This window comes from Eutrigla gurnardus (genome assembly GCF_963514095.1).
Source record: "Eutrigla gurnardus genome assembly, chromosome: 7".
NCBI classification, from domain to species: Eukaryota; Metazoa; Chordata; class Actinopteri; order Perciformes; family Triglidae; genus Eutrigla; species Eutrigla gurnardus.
The window spans coordinates 12,515,281-12,534,852 of record NC_139921.1 but is presented as its reverse complement, the minus strand read 5'-3'; the positions used below and the strand labels follow the sequence as shown (position 1 = coordinate 12,534,852).

General features: G+C 38.6%; 1 protein-coding gene across 2 annotated transcripts in view; it reads left to right on the top strand.

Moving 5' to 3' along the window:
- The window catches only part of syt14a (synaptotagmin XIVa), a 184,253-nt gene that overhangs the window by 72,716 nt on the left and 91,965 nt on the right, over positions 1–19,572 (top strand). For both annotated transcript variants that reach the window (XM_084014044.1, XM_084014043.1), the window contains exon 2: positions 16,039–16,086. In XM_084014044.1, coding sequence (XP_083870170.1) covers positions 16,039–16,086 — 48 coding nt within the window. The remainder of the gene's footprint in view (positions 1–16,038; positions 16,087–19,572) is intronic.

The window sequence follows — 19,572 nt, the reverse complement described above, 5'->3', positions numbered from 1 at the left end:
GCACCCATCTACCTTCAAACACTGGTCAAACCACACGCCCCAAAGCGAGCACTTCACTCCTCTACTTCAGCTGGCCGGCTGGTACCACCATTGCTGAAATCAAACAAATGTCGCTCAGCAAAGTCCAGACTCTTCTCTGTTCTGGCGCCTCAGTGGTGGAACGAACACCCGACCAATGTCAGGACAACAGGGTAATTTGCCATTGTCCTTAAAAGGCTCAAGACTTCACCTTGACTCTGCATAGCATGACCCACTAACAACCCCCCAAACAAAAAAAATAGCACTTCCATGTTCTTACCTTCTTACCTGCACTTTGATCATAGCACTGTTGTTCTTAAGGTATGTTTGCTGAACAGCTACTACTTTACTCAGATGAGAACCTAACACTTTACTTTATCGGCAATCATATGTTGTGGTTTCTTTCTTTTGACAAATGTACTTATTGTAAGTCGCTTTGGACAAAAGCATCTGCTAAATGCCCTAAATGTAAATGTAAAATGAAATTCAAAACCTTAAACTCAAGGGACCAGATCAAGGAATGCAAAGAAACTGGCCATCAGAGAAAGGAGAAAGTTGCTGGCTTCCTGCGTCGAGACGAGAATAGTTGTTTACTGCAAGGGAGAAAGGATATCATCACAAAAAAATAAAAACAAACAACAAAGGCATGTGTTAGTTAAATTCCTTAATTGAATTCTATCAACAATATAATTCGGAAATGCCAAACCACTACAGGATCTCTTACAGGCAATTTGTTAGATATTGTCCTTTCTTTGTAACGCAGCCCAAAGTTTTTAGACAGGAACACTTGTCCATGCTTGAACCATGACAATGTCAAACTCTTGACTTAAAGACTGCAACAAAAAGGTCTTCTGAAAACTGTGGTGGAAATCGGTTTATTATTTCCTGGTGAGACATAAGAATACTACTCCTAACAGAGCTTTGAGTAATTTATTAATCCAAAACAGGCTAGCAGTCGCTACAGACAGACTGTAAACAGACAAAGTCTAATAAGTCAAAGCCCTCGCAAACAGGGTGTCCAAGCGGACACCAACATGCAGCTTCAGAGCAAACTATCTGGCCAGATAGGCGCAGACTCCTTAAGAGCCTGACCAATTCTTCAGTCTTGAGAAGGGCTTTTTATACAGTTGTTTCTGATGTGTCATCAGAGATGCATTGTTCTTTTGTTTGTGTAGATGGCAAACTTTATCCAGAATGTGGTGTTTGAACCACTCATCAGTGACTATAGATCCATGTTGACTTGCCAGCTCTACTGGTGTCACAAGATGCATTTTACAACTCATGTAACACATGACATGACATAAGTGCAGAATACAGATAACCTCATGACACTACTCAAACTACTAATTATACTATAATAAAATACTAAATGAAAAGTTCCCATCACAAAAACACCAGGCATATTTCAGCTGTTTTCCTCAATTGTGTGCAGTCTAGACAACAAGTCTTGCATGTATCGAGTCTGTGTAAAGTGCTGCAATGACGGGGTTGAGGTTGCAATACCCCAGGCAGAAGAGACAGTGACTTGGAATCAGTGGGTAAGAAAACGCGAACGCTGCTGTGGAGGAGCAGGCCAAACCAAGAGCCATCATCGCCTGCTTTGAGCAGTACATGTAGAGAGAGATGATCTTCGGGCTGGGACCAAAGCTCAAAGGTAAAAACTGTGGCATTAACCAGCAGTACCCTGTGGAGATTGTGGACAGACGAAAAGCACTGCTTCCCATATTCAAAGAAAAGAAAAAAGAAAAAAAAAAGAAAAGGGCAGGGTAAGACTTGTTGCTGATAAACTCTATATCGATGGCGAAAGATAAAACAATCACACCATGGCTCTTTTTACTGGAGCCGATTGATGATGATGAGGAATGAGTGTGAACCAAAATAAATTTAAACTGATCTCCCTTGATAAGTTTTGTTGTTGTTGCCACTGACATACCCTACTCTGTAGTCTTTTAATATGGTAAACATATGGTATGCTTTTTTTTAATTTCCTTTTGTTTTGTTTTCTGTTTTGTCTTCTGTTTGTCTGTGCATACATAACATTTTATTTTCAGAATAAGGCCACTAAGATTAGTAATAAAACTAAGTATCTTACTTTCTAAATCAATATGAGCCTTGAATCCCTGTGTATTAACAGCTATAACTGTAATGGTCTAGCCAATGACACGCAAAAGAATTGAAATATTTACTTACACTCAACAAAAATATAAACGCAACACTTTTGTTTTTGCTCCCATTTTTCATGAGATGGACTTAAAGATCTAAAATTCATTCCAGATACACAATATTACCATTTCTCTCAAACATTGTTCACAAATCAGTCTAAATGTGTGATAGTGAGCACTTCTGCTTTGCTGAGATAATCCATCCCACCTCACAGGTGTGCCTCATCAAGATGCTGATCTGACATCATGATTAGTGCACAGGTGTGCCTTAGACTGTCCACAATAAAAGGCCACCCTGAACTGTGCATTTTTTTTGCTTTATTGGGGGTCTGGGGACTCAGAACCAGTCAGTATCTGGTGTGACCACCATTTGCCTCATGCAGTGCAACACATCTTCTTTGCATAGAGTTTATCAGATTGTCAATTGTGGCCTGTGGAATGTTGGTCCACTCCTCTTCAATGGCTGTGCGAAGTTGCTGGATATTAGTGGGAACTGGTACACGCTGTCGTATACGCCGGTCAAGCACATCCCAAACATGCTCAATGGGTGACATGTCCGGTGAGTATGCTGGCCATGCAAGAACTGGGACATTTTCAGCTTCCAAGAATTGTGTACAGATCCTTGCAACATGGGGCCGTGCATTATCTTGCTGAAACATGAGGTGATGTTCATGGATGTATGGCACAACAATGGGCCTCAGGATCTCATCACGGTATCTCTGTGCATTCAAAATGCCATCAATAAAATGCACCTGTGTTCTTCGTCCATAACAGATGCCTGCCCATACCATAACCCCACCACCACCATGGGCCACTCGGATCCACAACATTGACATCAGCAAAGCGCTCACCCACACGACGCCACACACGCTGTCTGCCATCTGCCCTGAACAATGTAAACCGAGATTCATCCGTGAAGAGAACACCTCTCCAACGTGCCAGACGCCATCGAATGTGAGCATTTGCCCACTCAAGTCTGTTACGGCGACGAGCTGGAGTCAGGTCAAGACCCCGATGAGGACGACGAGCATGCAGTTGAGCTTCCCTGAGACGGTTTCTGACAGTTTGTGCAGAAATTGTTTGGTTATGCAAACCAATTGTTTCAGCAGCTGTCTGAGTGGCTGGTCTCAGACGATCTTGGAGGTGAACCTGCTGGATGTGGAGGTCCTGGGCTGGTGTGGTTACACGTGGTCTGCGGTTGTGAGGCCGGTTGGATGTACTGCCATATTCTCTGAAACGCCTTTGGAGACAGCTTATGGTGGAGAAATGAACATTCAATGCACGAGCAACAGATCTGGTTGACATTCCTGCTGTCAGCATGCCAATTGCACGCTCCCTCAATGCTTGTGGCATCTGTGGCATTTTGCTGTGAGACAAAACTGCACATTTCAGTGTGGCCTTTTATTGTGGGCAGTATAAGGTACACCTGTGCACTAATCATGATGTCAGATCAGCATCTTGATGTGGCACACCTGTGAGGTGGGATGGATTATCTCAGCAAAGCAGAAGTGCTCACTATCACACATTTAGACAGATTTGTGAACAATGTTTGAGAGAAATGGTAATATTGTGTATCTGGAATGAATATTAGATCTTTAAGTCCATCTCATGAAAAATGGGAGCAAAAACAAAATATTGCGTTTATATTTTTGTTGAGTGTAGTTAGCTGAAAAAAGGGAATTGGATATAATTTGTTTACAAGAAAGCCACTCTACCAAGGATGTTGAAGAGAAATGGAGGCGAGAATGGAAGGGGTCTATTTACTTTAATCATGGTACAAGAAACCAAAAAGGAGTTATGGTATTGTTTAGGGAGCATTTTGAAACTTGTGTGCATAAAATAGAACGGGATGTGGATGGTCGTATAATCATTTTAGATGTTGAAATTGAAAGTAGACGTTTTTGTTTGGTTAAAATATATGCTCCAAATAATAATGAGCCAATTTTTTTGATACTGTATATAATATGATAGCGTGAATGGTTGTCTGTCGGCCCTGCGATAGACTGGCGTCCTGTCCAGGGTGGGGATCGGCTCCAGCCCCCCCGTGACCCTGAATACAGGATAAGTGGTAGACAATGGATGGATGGATGGATATAATATGATTCGAAATTATGATATTCCTGTAATTCAAGCTGGAGACCATAATATTGCCCTCCAGCCTTCCAAATATAGGGCCAGATAGGGCGGGAACTGTCATGAACAGAAAAGACATGCGCTTACATCTATGATGTCTGCAATGGATCTTTTTGATGTTTGGAGATTGAAAAAATCTTTCTCTCTTATAGCAAAAGCTACTCAAATAACAATTGCCGAAAGATTTAGATCTGATCATCATCTTATTATATTAAAACTTAATTTTGCTGACACTGATAGGGGCAAAAGCTATTGGAAATGTAATCAATCATTATTAGAAGATGGAAATTTCATTATTTATTTTTTTTTGTAATATTTTATTTTCCAGTTTTATATATATAAATGCAATATACAAACAAACATCTGTATACCAACAGTATAAAGACATAACACAAAACATGGAGGATAACCTTACTCCGTGACCCCACCACCCACCCTGAGAGAGAAAAAAAAAAAAAAAAAAAAGGAGTCAGTGTGCAAGGTCTAGAGTTGTCACGATACCAAAATGAGTAACCACGATACTATACCAGACAAAGTATCACGGTTCCAGGTAATATCACGATACTGCTGCCTTTTTTTTAAATTATTGTTTTTATGAACTGCAATGTATTTGTACAAGTTAAATAATAAAAAAATAAAATAAATACTTATTAATTACTTAGAATGTTTGGTGCATGATAAACATAATACTGGTGAAGTAAGAATTAGACTGGAACAAATATTTTTATGAATAACATTTATTAAAAAGTTAAATTTAAGAAAAACAAAAAAAAACAACAGACCCACTGGCCTTTTCTCTGCGTGTTTGTGTGTCTCGTCAAACGTTGAGGTATTTAACTTAAAGGACAGAACTTATGCAAAGGCATATCAAAGGCTACTTCATTGAACTGTAGCTCAATTCTATAAATAATAACTTAACAAAATACTGAGCCACTGTACTGTAATGAGTACATTAACAAAAGCATATAAGCAATAAAAAACAAATAAATGAAGTTAGAATTTATATGGTTGAAATTAAATAATCATTCAGTTTCCTTAGCACATACATTTATGTTTAACTAATATAAATAATCAACTTTGACTTTAAAAAAAAAATCACAATAATGCTTCTTCTCCAACATAATATATTTTTATGTTTATGCATTTTCTATGTGCTTTATACTTTGAAATGTTTTAACTCTTCATTCCTCAGCCTGTACACGGAGCATATAGCCTAATATTAGCCAATGAGTAAATAACTAGGGCATACTAACCTGGTATTCCACATATAAATCTGGGTGACGACACTGCAGGTGTTTGATGAGGTTTGATGTGTTCCCTCCTTTTGCTCCTATTGCTTGGTGGCAGCGCCTGCACAGTGGATGGGCATCGTCAATGGCTTTACCGTCTGCCCCTTGTTTTAAGCCAAAATAGCTCCATATGTGGCTTTTGGAGTTCGTTTTTTTTAGCAAAATTAGCGGTGCCACTGACGACGACAACGCCGCCGCGGCAGACTCGCCGCTCGGGCCCGGTGCTTCTGCCATGGTGCGTGTGTTGTATTGTGTTGTGTTGTTTGTGAGTGTGTTGTGTTGTGTTGATTGTGACTGTTAATAAGCCGGGCGCGCGTCTGGGCGAGACAGAACTTGTTGTGAAGCGGAGCTGTCTTGAGTTCGTCTTCCCGGCAGAAACACACGAACAGCCAATCAGATAACAGACGGGCGGACCCAGCGTACGGAAACAGCCTATCATATCCCTGGACGTCACAGTAACAGGCAAACAGCCAATCATTCAGCAGCTGTGTAGTTAGGTTGCAGTAGTTGCCATGTGGGTCTGTTTACATGCAGTGAGAAGCCGGGAGGAGAGGAGAGGCGGCTGCTACGTAGCGGAAACTGGCACCGGTAGTAGTAATCCACGGTAGTACCGTCGTGTAGAATTTCTAGTATAGTAGGAACCGTTACGTTTTGGCACCGCGGGTTACCGTGGCTACCGTGGGTATCGTGCAACTCTAGCAAGGTCAATACAAACGACTAAGTACTTGGTGATACAGATGTACCGATATGGTCTAGGTATGGCTGCCATATTTTCAAAAAGGCGTTATATCGTTTTCTAAGACAATAAGTGATTTTTTCCAGGGGGATGCAACTATTCATCTCAGAAAACCACCTGTCAATAAGAGGAGGGGAATCAGATTTCCATGATACTGCGATACACTTCTTAGCAACACATAGGGCAATTTCCATGAATTTGAGTTGTGCATTGTTCATAGAACTGCGTATACTTGTGAAGTTTCCTAATAAACAGAGTTCTGGGTCCATTGGAACATTAACCCCTGTGATCTTGGTTAAAGTAGAGCATATATCATGCCAGAAAGGCCTTACTTTCACACACAGCCAGGTACAGTGCAGAAAAGAGCCAACTTCAGTATCACATCTGAAACACATGTCTGACAAGTTAGATTTGAATGAATGCAATTTTTCTAGGGTTAGGTATAGTTGATGTAGAATATTATAATTAATCAATCTATACCGGGCATTGATAATAGTTGACATGCTGTTCTGACACAAATCTGTCCACAACTGTTCATCAATTGTAACATTGAGATCTGACTCCCATTTCATTCTAGACTTATGCATTCCTGGTTTGGGGCCCTCATTCAACAACAGGCGATACATTTTGGAAATAAATTTGTATTTGTTTCCCTCAAGAAGAAGTTTTTCAACATCATGCATGACAGGTAAAATCATTTCAGAACCCAAATTAGCCCTCAGAAAAGATCTTAGTTGAAGATAACAGAAAAAAGTTTGATTAGACAAGTTATATCTCCTCTTCAGGTGTTCAAATGGCATAAAAAGTCTTTTATCGAAGCAGTCCTCCAAGTGTTGGATTCCTTTATGATGCCACGTGTCCAGAATCTTATTATCAAGAGTCATGGGTATAAGATCATTTTGCTTTAAAGGTGTTTTAGGTGACAGTCCCACCTTCAATCCAAGACTTTTGTGAGCCTCATACCAAATTTTTATCAGATGCCTCAATATAGGGTTATCTGTCCTTTTGTTTACAGTTCCAGAGTTATGGAAATTTCATTATTAAAACAAAACAATTAATTTCAGATTTTTTTCTTTTCAACAGTGGTTCAGAAAATCCACACGTTGTATGGGATGCATTTAAATGTGCTTTTCAAGGTCATGCTATAAAATTCTCTTCATGGAAGCAAACACATCTGATTGCATTGAACAAGATCTCCAAATACTAGATGACAAAGAAAAATAATAGAGAGGTTCTGTCAGAACAAAATTAAAGGAATTATATATAGAAGTAAGGCAAAATGGATGGGACAGGGAGAAAAAAAAGTATTTTTTCCAACTTCAACAGAGAAATTATCCCAGAAAGAATATCTCAAAAATTTTGAAAGATGATGGAACAAATGTTATTTCAACAAATGGCATTGTGAAAACATTGATGGAGTATTATAATGAAATTTTTAATGAAGAGGCACCCCATTCATCTCATCTTTCACTGGCTGAGTATATGAACATGTATCCCCATCCAGAACCTATTACCTATACTCAACAAAAATCATGTGAAGCTCTTATCACTGAGGAAGAGTTACATGATGCCATCTGTTCCTTTCAAAATGGAAAAACGCCAGGTTTGGATGGAATACCAGTGGAGCTGTACAAAGTATTCTTTATAGAAATTAAAGTTCCTTTGCTGGCATGCTACAATTTTTCTTTTGATATTGGTTGTCAATCAAATTCTCAGAAAGAAGGTTTAATTTCATTACTTTTGAAACATGATTCAGAGGGCCAGGAAAAAGACCCTGTGAAATTAAAAAATTGGAGACCCCTTACGCTTCTTTGTTGTGATACACGTATTTTGGCCAAATGTTTAGCACTTAGATTAAAAAAGGTCATTCAGGACTTAATACATCCTGATCAAACTGTTTTTTTGAAAGGGCGCTTCATAGGCGATAACATTAGACGCCTGCTTGAAAATAATGGATTATTATGAAAAATACATGTCTAAAAATGTATAACTTTGGTGAGAGCTTTATTAAATGGACTCATGTATTGTATCAAAATCCTTGTAGTAAAAAAATGAATAATGGGCATATTTCTGACACAATTACTCTATCCAAAGGAGTGAGACAAGGTTGCCCCCTTTCATCTTATCTATTCATTCTTTCAATTTAAATGCTGGCCATAAGAATAAGAAATATTCTATAATAATAGAAGTATTAAAGGATTAGAAATGAATGGTTTAGTAACAAATCTTCCTTTTATGCTCCTTTTATATAAAACCGGATTTTCTGTCTCTAGACTCTCTTATTATACAACTGGATTATTTTGCTTTACTTTGCTTTACTTTCTGGATTAAAACCAAATTATGACAAATGTTCTATACTTAGAATTGGAACTCTAAAAAGTTCAAATCAGATTTCCTGTAAGGTGCCCATTCAATGCTCAGATGGACCTGTCAATCATTTAGGAATACATATACCAGTAGATAAAAAGCTCCTTGTAAAGACCAATTTTGAGCTAAAACTCCAAAAAAAATGAATAAAATCCTTCAGGCCTGGAGATGAAAATATCTCTCTATCTATGGAAAAGTAACAGTAATTAACTCATTGATACTTTCATAATTAACATACTTATTGCAAGCCTTACCTTCACCTGATGCAATGTTTATGAAAACATTCGAAAAAATAATTTTCAATTTCAGTTGGAATGGTAAGACTGACAAAATGAAACGCACATACAGTATATGTTCGACACACGAGAAAATGGTGGCTTAGGACTATACAGCCTTACAACACATGTTAGGACCTTAAAAGGTGCGTGGATTCAACGATTGTATAACAATCAACACTGGTTCTCATCTAAATTATTCATAGCTCAATGTGGTACATCAATAGGGAAACTGTATCCATTTCTCCAACTAGGCCAAGACTCAAAGGCAAACTTGAATCACATTTTCCCTAATCTCTCCCCTTTTTTCAGAAATTCTTTGTCTCTGTGGTTTCTGTGGTGTCTCTGAGCAGATATTGTGGCTAAACTCCAATATTTGCATAGATAAAAAACCTGTATATTGGAAATACATTTTATATAATAATATATTATTTGTAAATGACATATTGAATGATAATGGAGAATTCCTTAACTATGAATCCTTTACTTTAAAATATGGAGACTTTTGTCCAAACTACGGTATGTGCAGTTGATTTCAGCAATCCCTCCAGCTTGGAAAACAACACTATTTGGTTCAAATACAAACCCAGGTGTCTGCCACCCATTTATCAAAAACTATAAATGGTTGGGACATAGAAAAGTTAATCTTGACATGTACAATTTATTTTTATCTTCTAAAAATATAGCAATTTCCCCATATTATTTTCAAGATTACTTGAAAAATATATTTGATACGGCGCTTCCTTGGTTGAATATCTTTAAGAATTTGTACAAATCATCCTATTCAACCCATTTATGGGCTTTTCAAATTAAAAGATTCTACAAGATTCTACCAACAAAGAAAATGTTAAAAATTTGGAGAATAACTGAGGACAATATGTGTAGATTTTGCCAGATGTGGCTCTATTTTGGTGCAAGGAGACAATTTGTGCTGTCTGAGCAAGGACTTGCCTTAATATTATCACCAATCAATATAATTTGGGGTTTGCAAGAAGAACAAAATATCTTGTTAAACACCATTGTGATTCTGGGGAATTTTGTTATTTTCAAAAAAGAAAAATATATTAAATTGGAACCGTTCATTATGTTCCTAAAACATCATTATTTATTGACCAAGTTTATGATAAAAAAAAATAAAAAGCCACAATCAGATGGTTGGCAAAAACTAGCAATTATAAAAGATTGGGATAAAGATCAATCATTTTTCTTTACTTTAATTTTTATGCTAAGTTTCTATTGTTAACATATATTTTCCTATTTTTTCTGTGTTGGCTGTCATGGAGTTAATAGATTTAATATGGAAATGGCTGATTTTTATACATTCAAGATATGTATGCTTTTTCACGTTTGTCTTTTCTTTGTGGGGGCGATTTGGGGGTGCAGGTTTCTTACGCGAGTCCATCCAGGCCCGCTCCATGGAGAGGGGTCTGGGTAATGGGGCTGAACACGCAGCAGCCAGGTCCCCTATTGATCTGGGTGGGTGTAGATGGGCGTGCATGAGTTGTTGCGGGCCAGGTTCCACAACTTGCTCTTCCCACATCTTTTTTTCTGCTTTTGCAGCAGACCACACATCTGCAAGTGCCACAACACCACAGTGGTCAACCTCCAAACAGCCAGGAGCCACAATCTGTGACAACCTCCGTTGAAGTCCTCTATTGTCGTCTCAGAAGCGTAATATTGTGTTACACCTTTCCGTCTCGGTGAGCGTTGAGATTGACGACGGGGCAGAATAAGGGCGGAATACTCCCGCAACGAAAAGGCAGTCTAAAACGGGCTCAAGTTGGAATCTCTCTCTATTTCTCCTGAGATGTCAACCTGAACACAGGTCTCACCTTCTCCCCTCTTTCTCCTGCAACCTCGACCTGGACAGAGGTCTCCTCTTTCTACTGAGATGTCGACCTGAACACAGGTCTCACCTCCTTGTGATATTTCTTCTGGGATGTCGCCCGGAGAAGCGGTCTCCCCACCTCCCTCTCTCCACTTCTCCTGGGATTTGGACCATAGGTCACAAGTCCCCAAGCAGCGCCCGCAAAACAGCCAACAGCTGTTGCATCAAAGACAAGAATTCCTAGTCGAGACGCATCTCACTACGAATTCCTCCATCCACAACTCCAAGGACATCATGTTTCCTTCATGGGAACCTGAAGACAACAACCTTTCTTCAGAAGAACAACCAACCCTTTTTCAAGGACTGGTAACAATCTGGGCATAGTTTAATACAGAAACTAAATGTGATTACATTAATCTTTCCAAATTATTTTCTATTTGATGTATTGTTTAGGTAAGTGTGTAACAGTTGTTAGTGATCTAGAAAATATTTTTGCATGCTCACTAATCCAACTTTCCAAACGGCACTACATATATTACATTTATTAAACACATATAGAAATCTGTTCTCCAGGCAGGGCCACAAGGCCTGCCACAATGAATACCCCCGCTCCACATGGCTGACTGGTCGACACCCACAGAAGAAGCACAAATGGGAACATGCGACCAGCCACGGCAAAACCAGGAACAAGTCGGCCTCGGGGCATTTTGAGTTATTCACAGATTCTGAAAGTTTCTAAGCTTTCCAATGATGTCTATTTGACGAAGTTGTGGCCATTTGAATCTATGCTTCTCTGAAAACCGTTCACTGAGAAAACTGGCCTGAAAGATTAGCAAATCTCACCTCACCTCCCCTCACCTGGCCAGAAAGGAAACACAATGGTGATCATTTGCATCTCATTCAGATAAGCCCTCCCCCCTACAGATGTCACTCAGTGATATCTGCTATCTGTTAGCCTGCAGGCACCGTCTAAGTAGCTAGTGTCCTCAGGTAGGCTAGTTGCTAAACTATTAGCATCACAGTCAATTCAAGCAATGCCAACAGGCCCCTTGGCACATTACTGTTTAATCAGATGCCCACATTACAAGCCAAAAACCTCCCATTACAGCTTAGTTTCGATGCGCATATAATTTTAAAACGACAATACTGAGCTAGCTTAGTTAGCTAAGCAAAGTAGATAACTTGGATGTTAACGCAAACTCACCCCATAAGAAACTGATAAGTATTCCTGCAGACTTCGTTGGCTCCGATGAAATAAGAGCTCATAAGCTCTTGAGAAAGTTTGTCGCTCCATGAATATCTTCCAAGGAGAGAGTTCTCCTTTCTTCTTCCGTAGCATTTGCAGTTCAAAGTTACGGATTTCCTCCATTTCGCTGTCTTTATCCCATTGAAATGGAACCGTAGATATTAGGGTTGTGAACGATAAACCGATGCAACCGGATATTCGGTTCAACAAATGAGAGATACGGCTGCATCGGTAGCAGGCTCCTCAATCGATACAAATTTGAATCGGTTATAGAGTCATGGATCGGGTATCGCGAGACTTTGAAGCGGTTGGCGGCATTACAACAGCTTCTCTTAAACAACGCAAGAGCTGAAGCTGCCGGCGAAACGCCGTAGCTGCCTAGCTGGTATGAGTGATAAACAAGGGACAACATGTAAAATGGAGGAGGTGGAGGTGGAGAGGCAGGGGCAGCACAGTGCCGTGTGACCGCAGGCACTCCACGACTGCACGTGAGAGACGGATGGCTTTGAATGTCAATCGCTTGTGTTTCAACTTGCGCCACAAGAGGCGGCCGCAGCACGGGTAGCATCCACGACACTGTCCTGTGACCGCCATCCAACGATTCAGCCAGACTTTTTTTTGGTCCATGTCTAAAAATAAATACATTGACATGTGATTTTGTTGTTCTGTTATATTTTTTTGCCAGTGCCATACAGCCACAATGCTTGGGGATGTGTGGTATTTTACATATTTGAAAAGAAATTATTGTACTGTCACTTTCATAGAATTGGCTTCTTTATTTTATAAAATATCTACGACAAATATTAACCGTAGAATCAAATCGTATTGTTCTTACACTGTATGGAATCGATTCGAATCGGTCTGTAACAAAGGATATCGTTTTTGCATCGAATCGTAACCTGTGTATCTAGATGCATATTGAATTGTTTATCACAGAGAGATGTGCAACCCTAGTAGATATAGCGTCTGATATCTTCCACTCCAGCTCCTGCGCTGCGAGGGACACGTACGCTGTATAATTAGCCATGTGTTTCGCTTCTAAAGTGCAGCTGATTTGCCAAAAAAATAACAGCGCGTGAATGGCCAACGGTAATCAGTATGGAAATCAACTGCATCACCCTTCGGTTTTTTCCGAAACTACAAATACAAGATGTATACTTTTACGGCAACCAATACTGTTATCTGAAACATGGAGTGGCTTCTTCATGATCTCAACTTGCATATTCTGCAAAAAAAAAACCGAAAATCACACATTTTGAAAAGCTTATTTCGTCGTTTACGCAAATTCGTCCCACCCGACTTGTTGCTGGTTTTGCCGTGGTGGGTCACATATGCTGAACTGTTGAACCTTTTCAATCAAAAGCGTGACAGCCTAGCCAAACACCACTTCAACTGGTTACACCAGGCCAAAAAATGCAGGCCTTTACAAGGAGCCTAACAGAGAATGAAGTTGTCCTCCATGTGGACATTGAACATACTTCTGTGTTTATGTATGTATGTAGAACGAATGATTACCTCTCACAAAGAATTCACAATTCCTTCAAGTGTTTGTACTCGTATGCTAATAGTTATTTATTTTTGGCATTTGAGTAAAATCCCTTTTAGATTGAGACTGAGTACAGGTTCGGTTATCTTTTCACTGATTGCAGGGTGGTGCCCCGTTTTTCATCAATTATATTAATCCTATTAATGTCAATAATTCTATTGCAGTTTTTCACAATTGCTTGAACACATTTCCTGTTACATTACCTCACTTTCTCAAAACCCTAAACACAAATCTCAAAACTCACACATACAATGCAAAATCCTACACTTCTCTTGCAAAAGTACAGTTTGCCCTCAAAACAGTGTTAACTCTACACTAAATAGTATTTTCTTTTCAAATGACAAACACATACAATATGTGAGTAGACATTTCTAATCACCCATTGAACACTGGTGTGGAGAAAAGAAAACACTATAATATGAATGGAAAACACTATATGAATGCTTTATCAGTAGAAGTATGCCTTTGCATGTTCAGTGTTACACTTCCACCTGTTGGATATAAAATATTACCATATAATGTTTTTACATATACTCATATATAAAACAACACACAATACTTAACAACAAATAATATTTTATTTGTATCCAAAATGTGCAGTCTACTGTAAATCACAGCAAACAGGATGAAATGAAAGAGAACAGAAAATAGGCAATAAACAATTAAATTAGGCTGCATCCTGCCTTTGGTCCCTGCCTGGCCATAGGACCTCATCCATGTCCCAGGCGATGATCTCACTGGCCAAGCAGCGGGGAATCACCTACAATGGCGCATGAAGCCAAAAAGTTTTTTGACGTAGTGCAAAAAAAGAAAGAAAACAGGAACAGAACTGAAGTGTATATATATATATATATATATATATATATATATATGAAAAATATTTTCAGTTTCTCTGATCGTTTGTTTTGTGTTTTGTATAGCTCAGGGATTTCTGTGTTCATAAAATGATTCTGTGAAAAAGGTTGATTTCAGTTGGTGAATCATTTTTTGGAAGCCAGGTTTCTCCACAGTGTAATCAGGGATCTGGTCCATGCCAATGTATTCAGCTACAGCCCTGTTTATTTTCTGTTTCTGGTGACTTGGCACCATATTATTGTTGCTAATCAAATAGAGTTGGTAGAGCATGCTGCCACCGTTTGTCTTGTTGCTGGTTGATTTTTTCAGACACAAAAGGGGTGTTATCCTGTTAAATCAACTGGAGGAGGCGGAGCACTGTTGACGGAAAAAGTATCGATACTTTTGGTATTTTTTAGTATCGATTATTTTCTGAGTATCAATTTTTTTGAAAACCCTAGACCCAATACTGCTATTGGTGCATCCCTTGACAGAATCCTTCAGTAATGCTCAACTGGATGTCAGCCACTATAAAATGGAACATTTTCAAATTGAAAGCATTTGTTTTTCATTAGAGATATTATAGTCATAATGTTCCCATAAAGTAGTCTACTTTGACACTCTCTGCGAATGCCTATGTGACACAAATCAATCATCCCCATGTTCTATTATCTTGCATCCATCCTTGCTGGCTGCTACCTGAAGCTTCATATTTAATGGACAGATATGAGAGTGGTTTCAAGCTTCTTATATAACTCACAGCAACAAAAATGAATAAATGTATATCCCAAGATGTTGAACTATTTATTTAATGCTTCGTGTTTCCTAGTCATTTTTATGATGGAGAAGAGGGTTTTCTGTTATGAAATTCAGAGCAACTGTGTTGTTGAAAGTGCAGTTTAAATAAAGTTAATTAATAGTCAAAGAGAAAGATTTGAGATGTGAGAAATGTAAGAACTGAGACAACGAATAAAACAAGATTACGTACACCTAATCAGGCTGGAACAGGTAAGTGTGAGGCTAGTTTAAGTATGTTAGGTTTACAAGATTAACATGCAGAACCTCCACATGAACACAAAGCACATACTCTATAATATAATCTGGTTTTCTTGTGGATAAAAACCAAACCAGCCTTCAACCATGTAAAGTTCCTCTGTCACAGAACACACATGAAGTTGCAGCTGTCAGCTTGTTGTTTAAAAATGTAGGGACCATATGTGGGCATTTACAGCTCTCAAATTGTTATCCATTGGTCAAAACAGTCAATACAATTAAACTTGTTGTCAGTGACAGTGCCATATAAATATACGTTCTCTTCATTTACATCATGAATAAGTCTTAAATGTTTGTTGTATGTCTTAAATGTCTGTCATGTTTCTTTGTATAACCAGTGTATTTTTAACTTGAGCAGCTTATACACCACTGATACCATAAGCCTGTTACCATCCAGTCTCTGTCAGTGTCTTATATCCGTTTAGTTCTTGTAATTTTCTGGGAATTTATCTAAATCTTCCGGAATTTTAGTAAGTGTTCAATGATGTTTGGTTCTGTGTCTCCTCTCTGCCATCACTGTGTAGCTAATTGAAACTACATTGTCTTTTCAGGTGGTGAGCGTAACTGTGGAGTACATGAGCTAATCTGCGTCAGAAAAGGTAGGGCTGATCAGAGCTCTGAGAGGTTGACCTTTGACCTCACACTCCACCTTCCTCATCAGCATTTATCACTGTTACACTGGCACTGCTGAGACTTTTCCTTGTTCTCCTGTTGCACTGTATTTAGGCTGTGCTGTTTGTTTGAGCCTTGTTTTGTTGTATGAGCTCACACCGCTTGTGTTTTTATCAAAGAAGATAAATGTTAGGCATGAATGGTAAATGATAAATGGACTTGCATTTATATGGCACTTCTCTAGTCTTTTCAACCCCTCAAGGTGCTTTTTCAGTCAAAGGGTTGTCACTATAATAGGATTTCAAACTCTGATACCCAGAAAAATACTCGATACTCAATCCCATATATATCCATATATATATATATATATATATATATATATATATATATATATATATACACACACACACACATACACACACACACACACATACTCATGCTGATTTGTGTGAACGCCCCTTTACAGTTATAGCTATGAGCGGTTAAGGGTGTGAATCTTTGGCTTCACAGCGATTCGATTCGATTAACGATACAGTAGTTGGCGATTCGATTCGAGGACGATTTTTTTTTTTTTTTTAACGATTCGATTCAATTCTGTAAACTACGATTCGATTCAGTAACTTGTAACCAAAATTCTATATACATTAAATAAACATGCAATAATGCGAGTGAGACTATCTGTATTGTTCTGAAAGGTGAAAAAATAACATATTTATTCTATAAAAAAGTAGTCCTGCATAATATTTTATGCTGAATACAAAAATGTAATTAAACATTGCTCAGTTATTTTTAACATTTTCAGCAGACTACATGCTGGCAGGGGAGAGAGTGTCTTAAACGTATTAAAACATTAATCATAAGTAAGAATCACGATTCATCCGATTAAATGCATTTATATCGATTATTGGTGAAGCCAAAACGAATCATTCTATTTTTTATTTTAGCAGATTGATTTAGTTGAATCTATAGGACTGACAATCAATTCATTGATTAATCGAATGAATCGTTACACCTCTAGAAACGGTTGATAAACAGTGGGGAACAGTAATGTAGTTTTGGGCTCAAATTTACTAGTAGTAGCAGCAGTCGTAGTGTTTTTTTATTAGCATTATTATTGTTGCACAACATACCTGAGAACCTAGAGAGAACCCACGCTAACACGGGGCGAACATGCAAACTCCACACAGAAGGACCCTGAACCCCAATTCAAATAGAGGCCCCGCTTGCTGTGAGGGTACAGTGCTAACCCAATTTCACAACACAGCTATTGTTTAGGAACACATGAGCAAAACCTGTTTTTCCCCTGTCTGCACCCAGTAATTACTCAATAAATACAGGGTGAGGAAAATATTACTTGCACTCTAAGTTATTTCCCTGTTTAACACACATATGTGACCCGCCACGGCAAAACCAGCAACAAGTCGGGTGGGACGAATTGCGTAAACGACGAAATAAGCTTCTTTTTATTTCAAAATTAGGGATTTTCGTTTTTTTTGCAGAATATGCAAGTTGAGATCATGAAGAAGCCACTCCATGTTTCAGATAACAGTATTGGTTGCTTTAAAAGTATACATTTTGTATTTGTAGTTTCGGAAAGAGTTGTCTCTGTCTTTGTTGGGGTGTGTACGCCGATGCAGTTCATTTCCATACTGATCACCATTGGCCATTCACGCACTGTTGTTATTTTTTTCGGAAAGTCAGCTGCACTTTAGAAGCGAAACACATAGCTACTTATTCAGCGCCGTGTCCCTCGCAGCGGATCAGCTGGAGCGTAAGATATCAGACGCTATATCTACGGTTACATTTCAACGGGATAAAGACAGCGAAATGGAGGAAATCCATAACTTTGACTGCAAATGCTACGGAAGAAGAAAGGAGAACTCTCTCCTTGGAAGACATTCATGTAGCGACAAACTTTCTCAAGAGCTTACGTACAGCATACGGATGGATTCTTTAGCTGCCGAAAGAGAGCAAACAGACATACAGTAGTTACGTCGGAGATGACTGCATCCACCAAAAAGCCGCAGACGAAAAGAAAGTCCGCCCGGACCTCTAATTTCATCTGAGCCAACGAAGTCTGCAGGAATACTTTTCAGGAATACTTTTCAGTTCCTTATGAGTGAGTTTCCGTTAACATCCAAGTTATCTACTTTGCTTAGCTAGCTAAGCTAGCTCAATACTGTCGTTTTAAAATTATATGCACATCGAAACAAAGCTGTAATGGGAGGTTTTTGGTTCGTAATGTGGGCATCTGATTTCACAGTAATGTGCCAAGGGGCCTGTTGGCATTGCTTGAATAGACCGTGATGCTAATAGTTTAGCAACTAGCCTACCTGAGGACAATAGGCTAGTTGCTAAATCATTCGCACTAGCTACTTAGGCAGGCTAACAGATACCAGATATCACTGAGTGACATCTGTAGTTGGGAGGGCTTATCTGAATGAGATGCAAATGAGCACCATTGTGTTTCCTTTCTGGCCAGGTGAGGTGAGATTTGCAAATCTTTCAGGACAGTTTTCTCAGTGAACGGTTTTCAGAGAAGCATAGATTCAAATGACCACAACTTATTGTTAAAAGAATTTTTCAGTAAACGAATAAATTCACCCAAGGAGGAGATCGGAGACATAAGTAAAGTCGACGTCTGACTTTAATCTTGTACAAGAGGAGCAGTTACAATGCAACAACGTGTGAGGATGCTACAGAGGAAGTGCTCAAATCACTGTTGTGACTTGAGTCTTTTAAAAGCACAGGAGATGATGCGTCATTGACAGTTAATCTTCATGCAGAACTAGACCTCATGACTACCAGGCCTTTGATAACATTTAGGTCAGCAATGGGGATACTAAAGTAATAAACAGTTCAACACATAAAGCTGTAACCTGAACAAAGAAAACTTTAAGACATGAGGTTATACAAAATCCTTATAACACTTATATTATCAGATTTCCATGTGTTAGACATCATTAGAAAGCTTAGAAACTACACTTTCAGAATCTGTGAATAACTCAAAATGCCCCGAGGCCGACGTGTTCCTGGTTTTGCCGTGGCTGGTCACATATTTGTAACTCCCTTATTCCCTATACTTCTTCATTTGTACAAAATATTACACTGTCATTTGATAGCTGTAATTTTAAGTGTTATGATATTCACTCTGAACTCTAGTCCGACTAGACAAGAATGTAGACATACTGATGTGTTTAAGAAAAAAAAGCAATAACAATCCATACAGGATTTCACCTGTACGTACGTACATACATACATACATACATACATACATACATACATACACACATACATACATACATACAGGTGAAACAAAAAAAAATATTTTAATAATTCAACTTCAAAGGTGAAACTAATATATATATATATTTTTAATTATATAGACTGATTTCATGCAAAGCGAAGTATTTCAAGCTGGTACAGAGCAAATGCTTGTGTTTGGACTTTGCTCCTTTGTTTCTGGCTTGTGT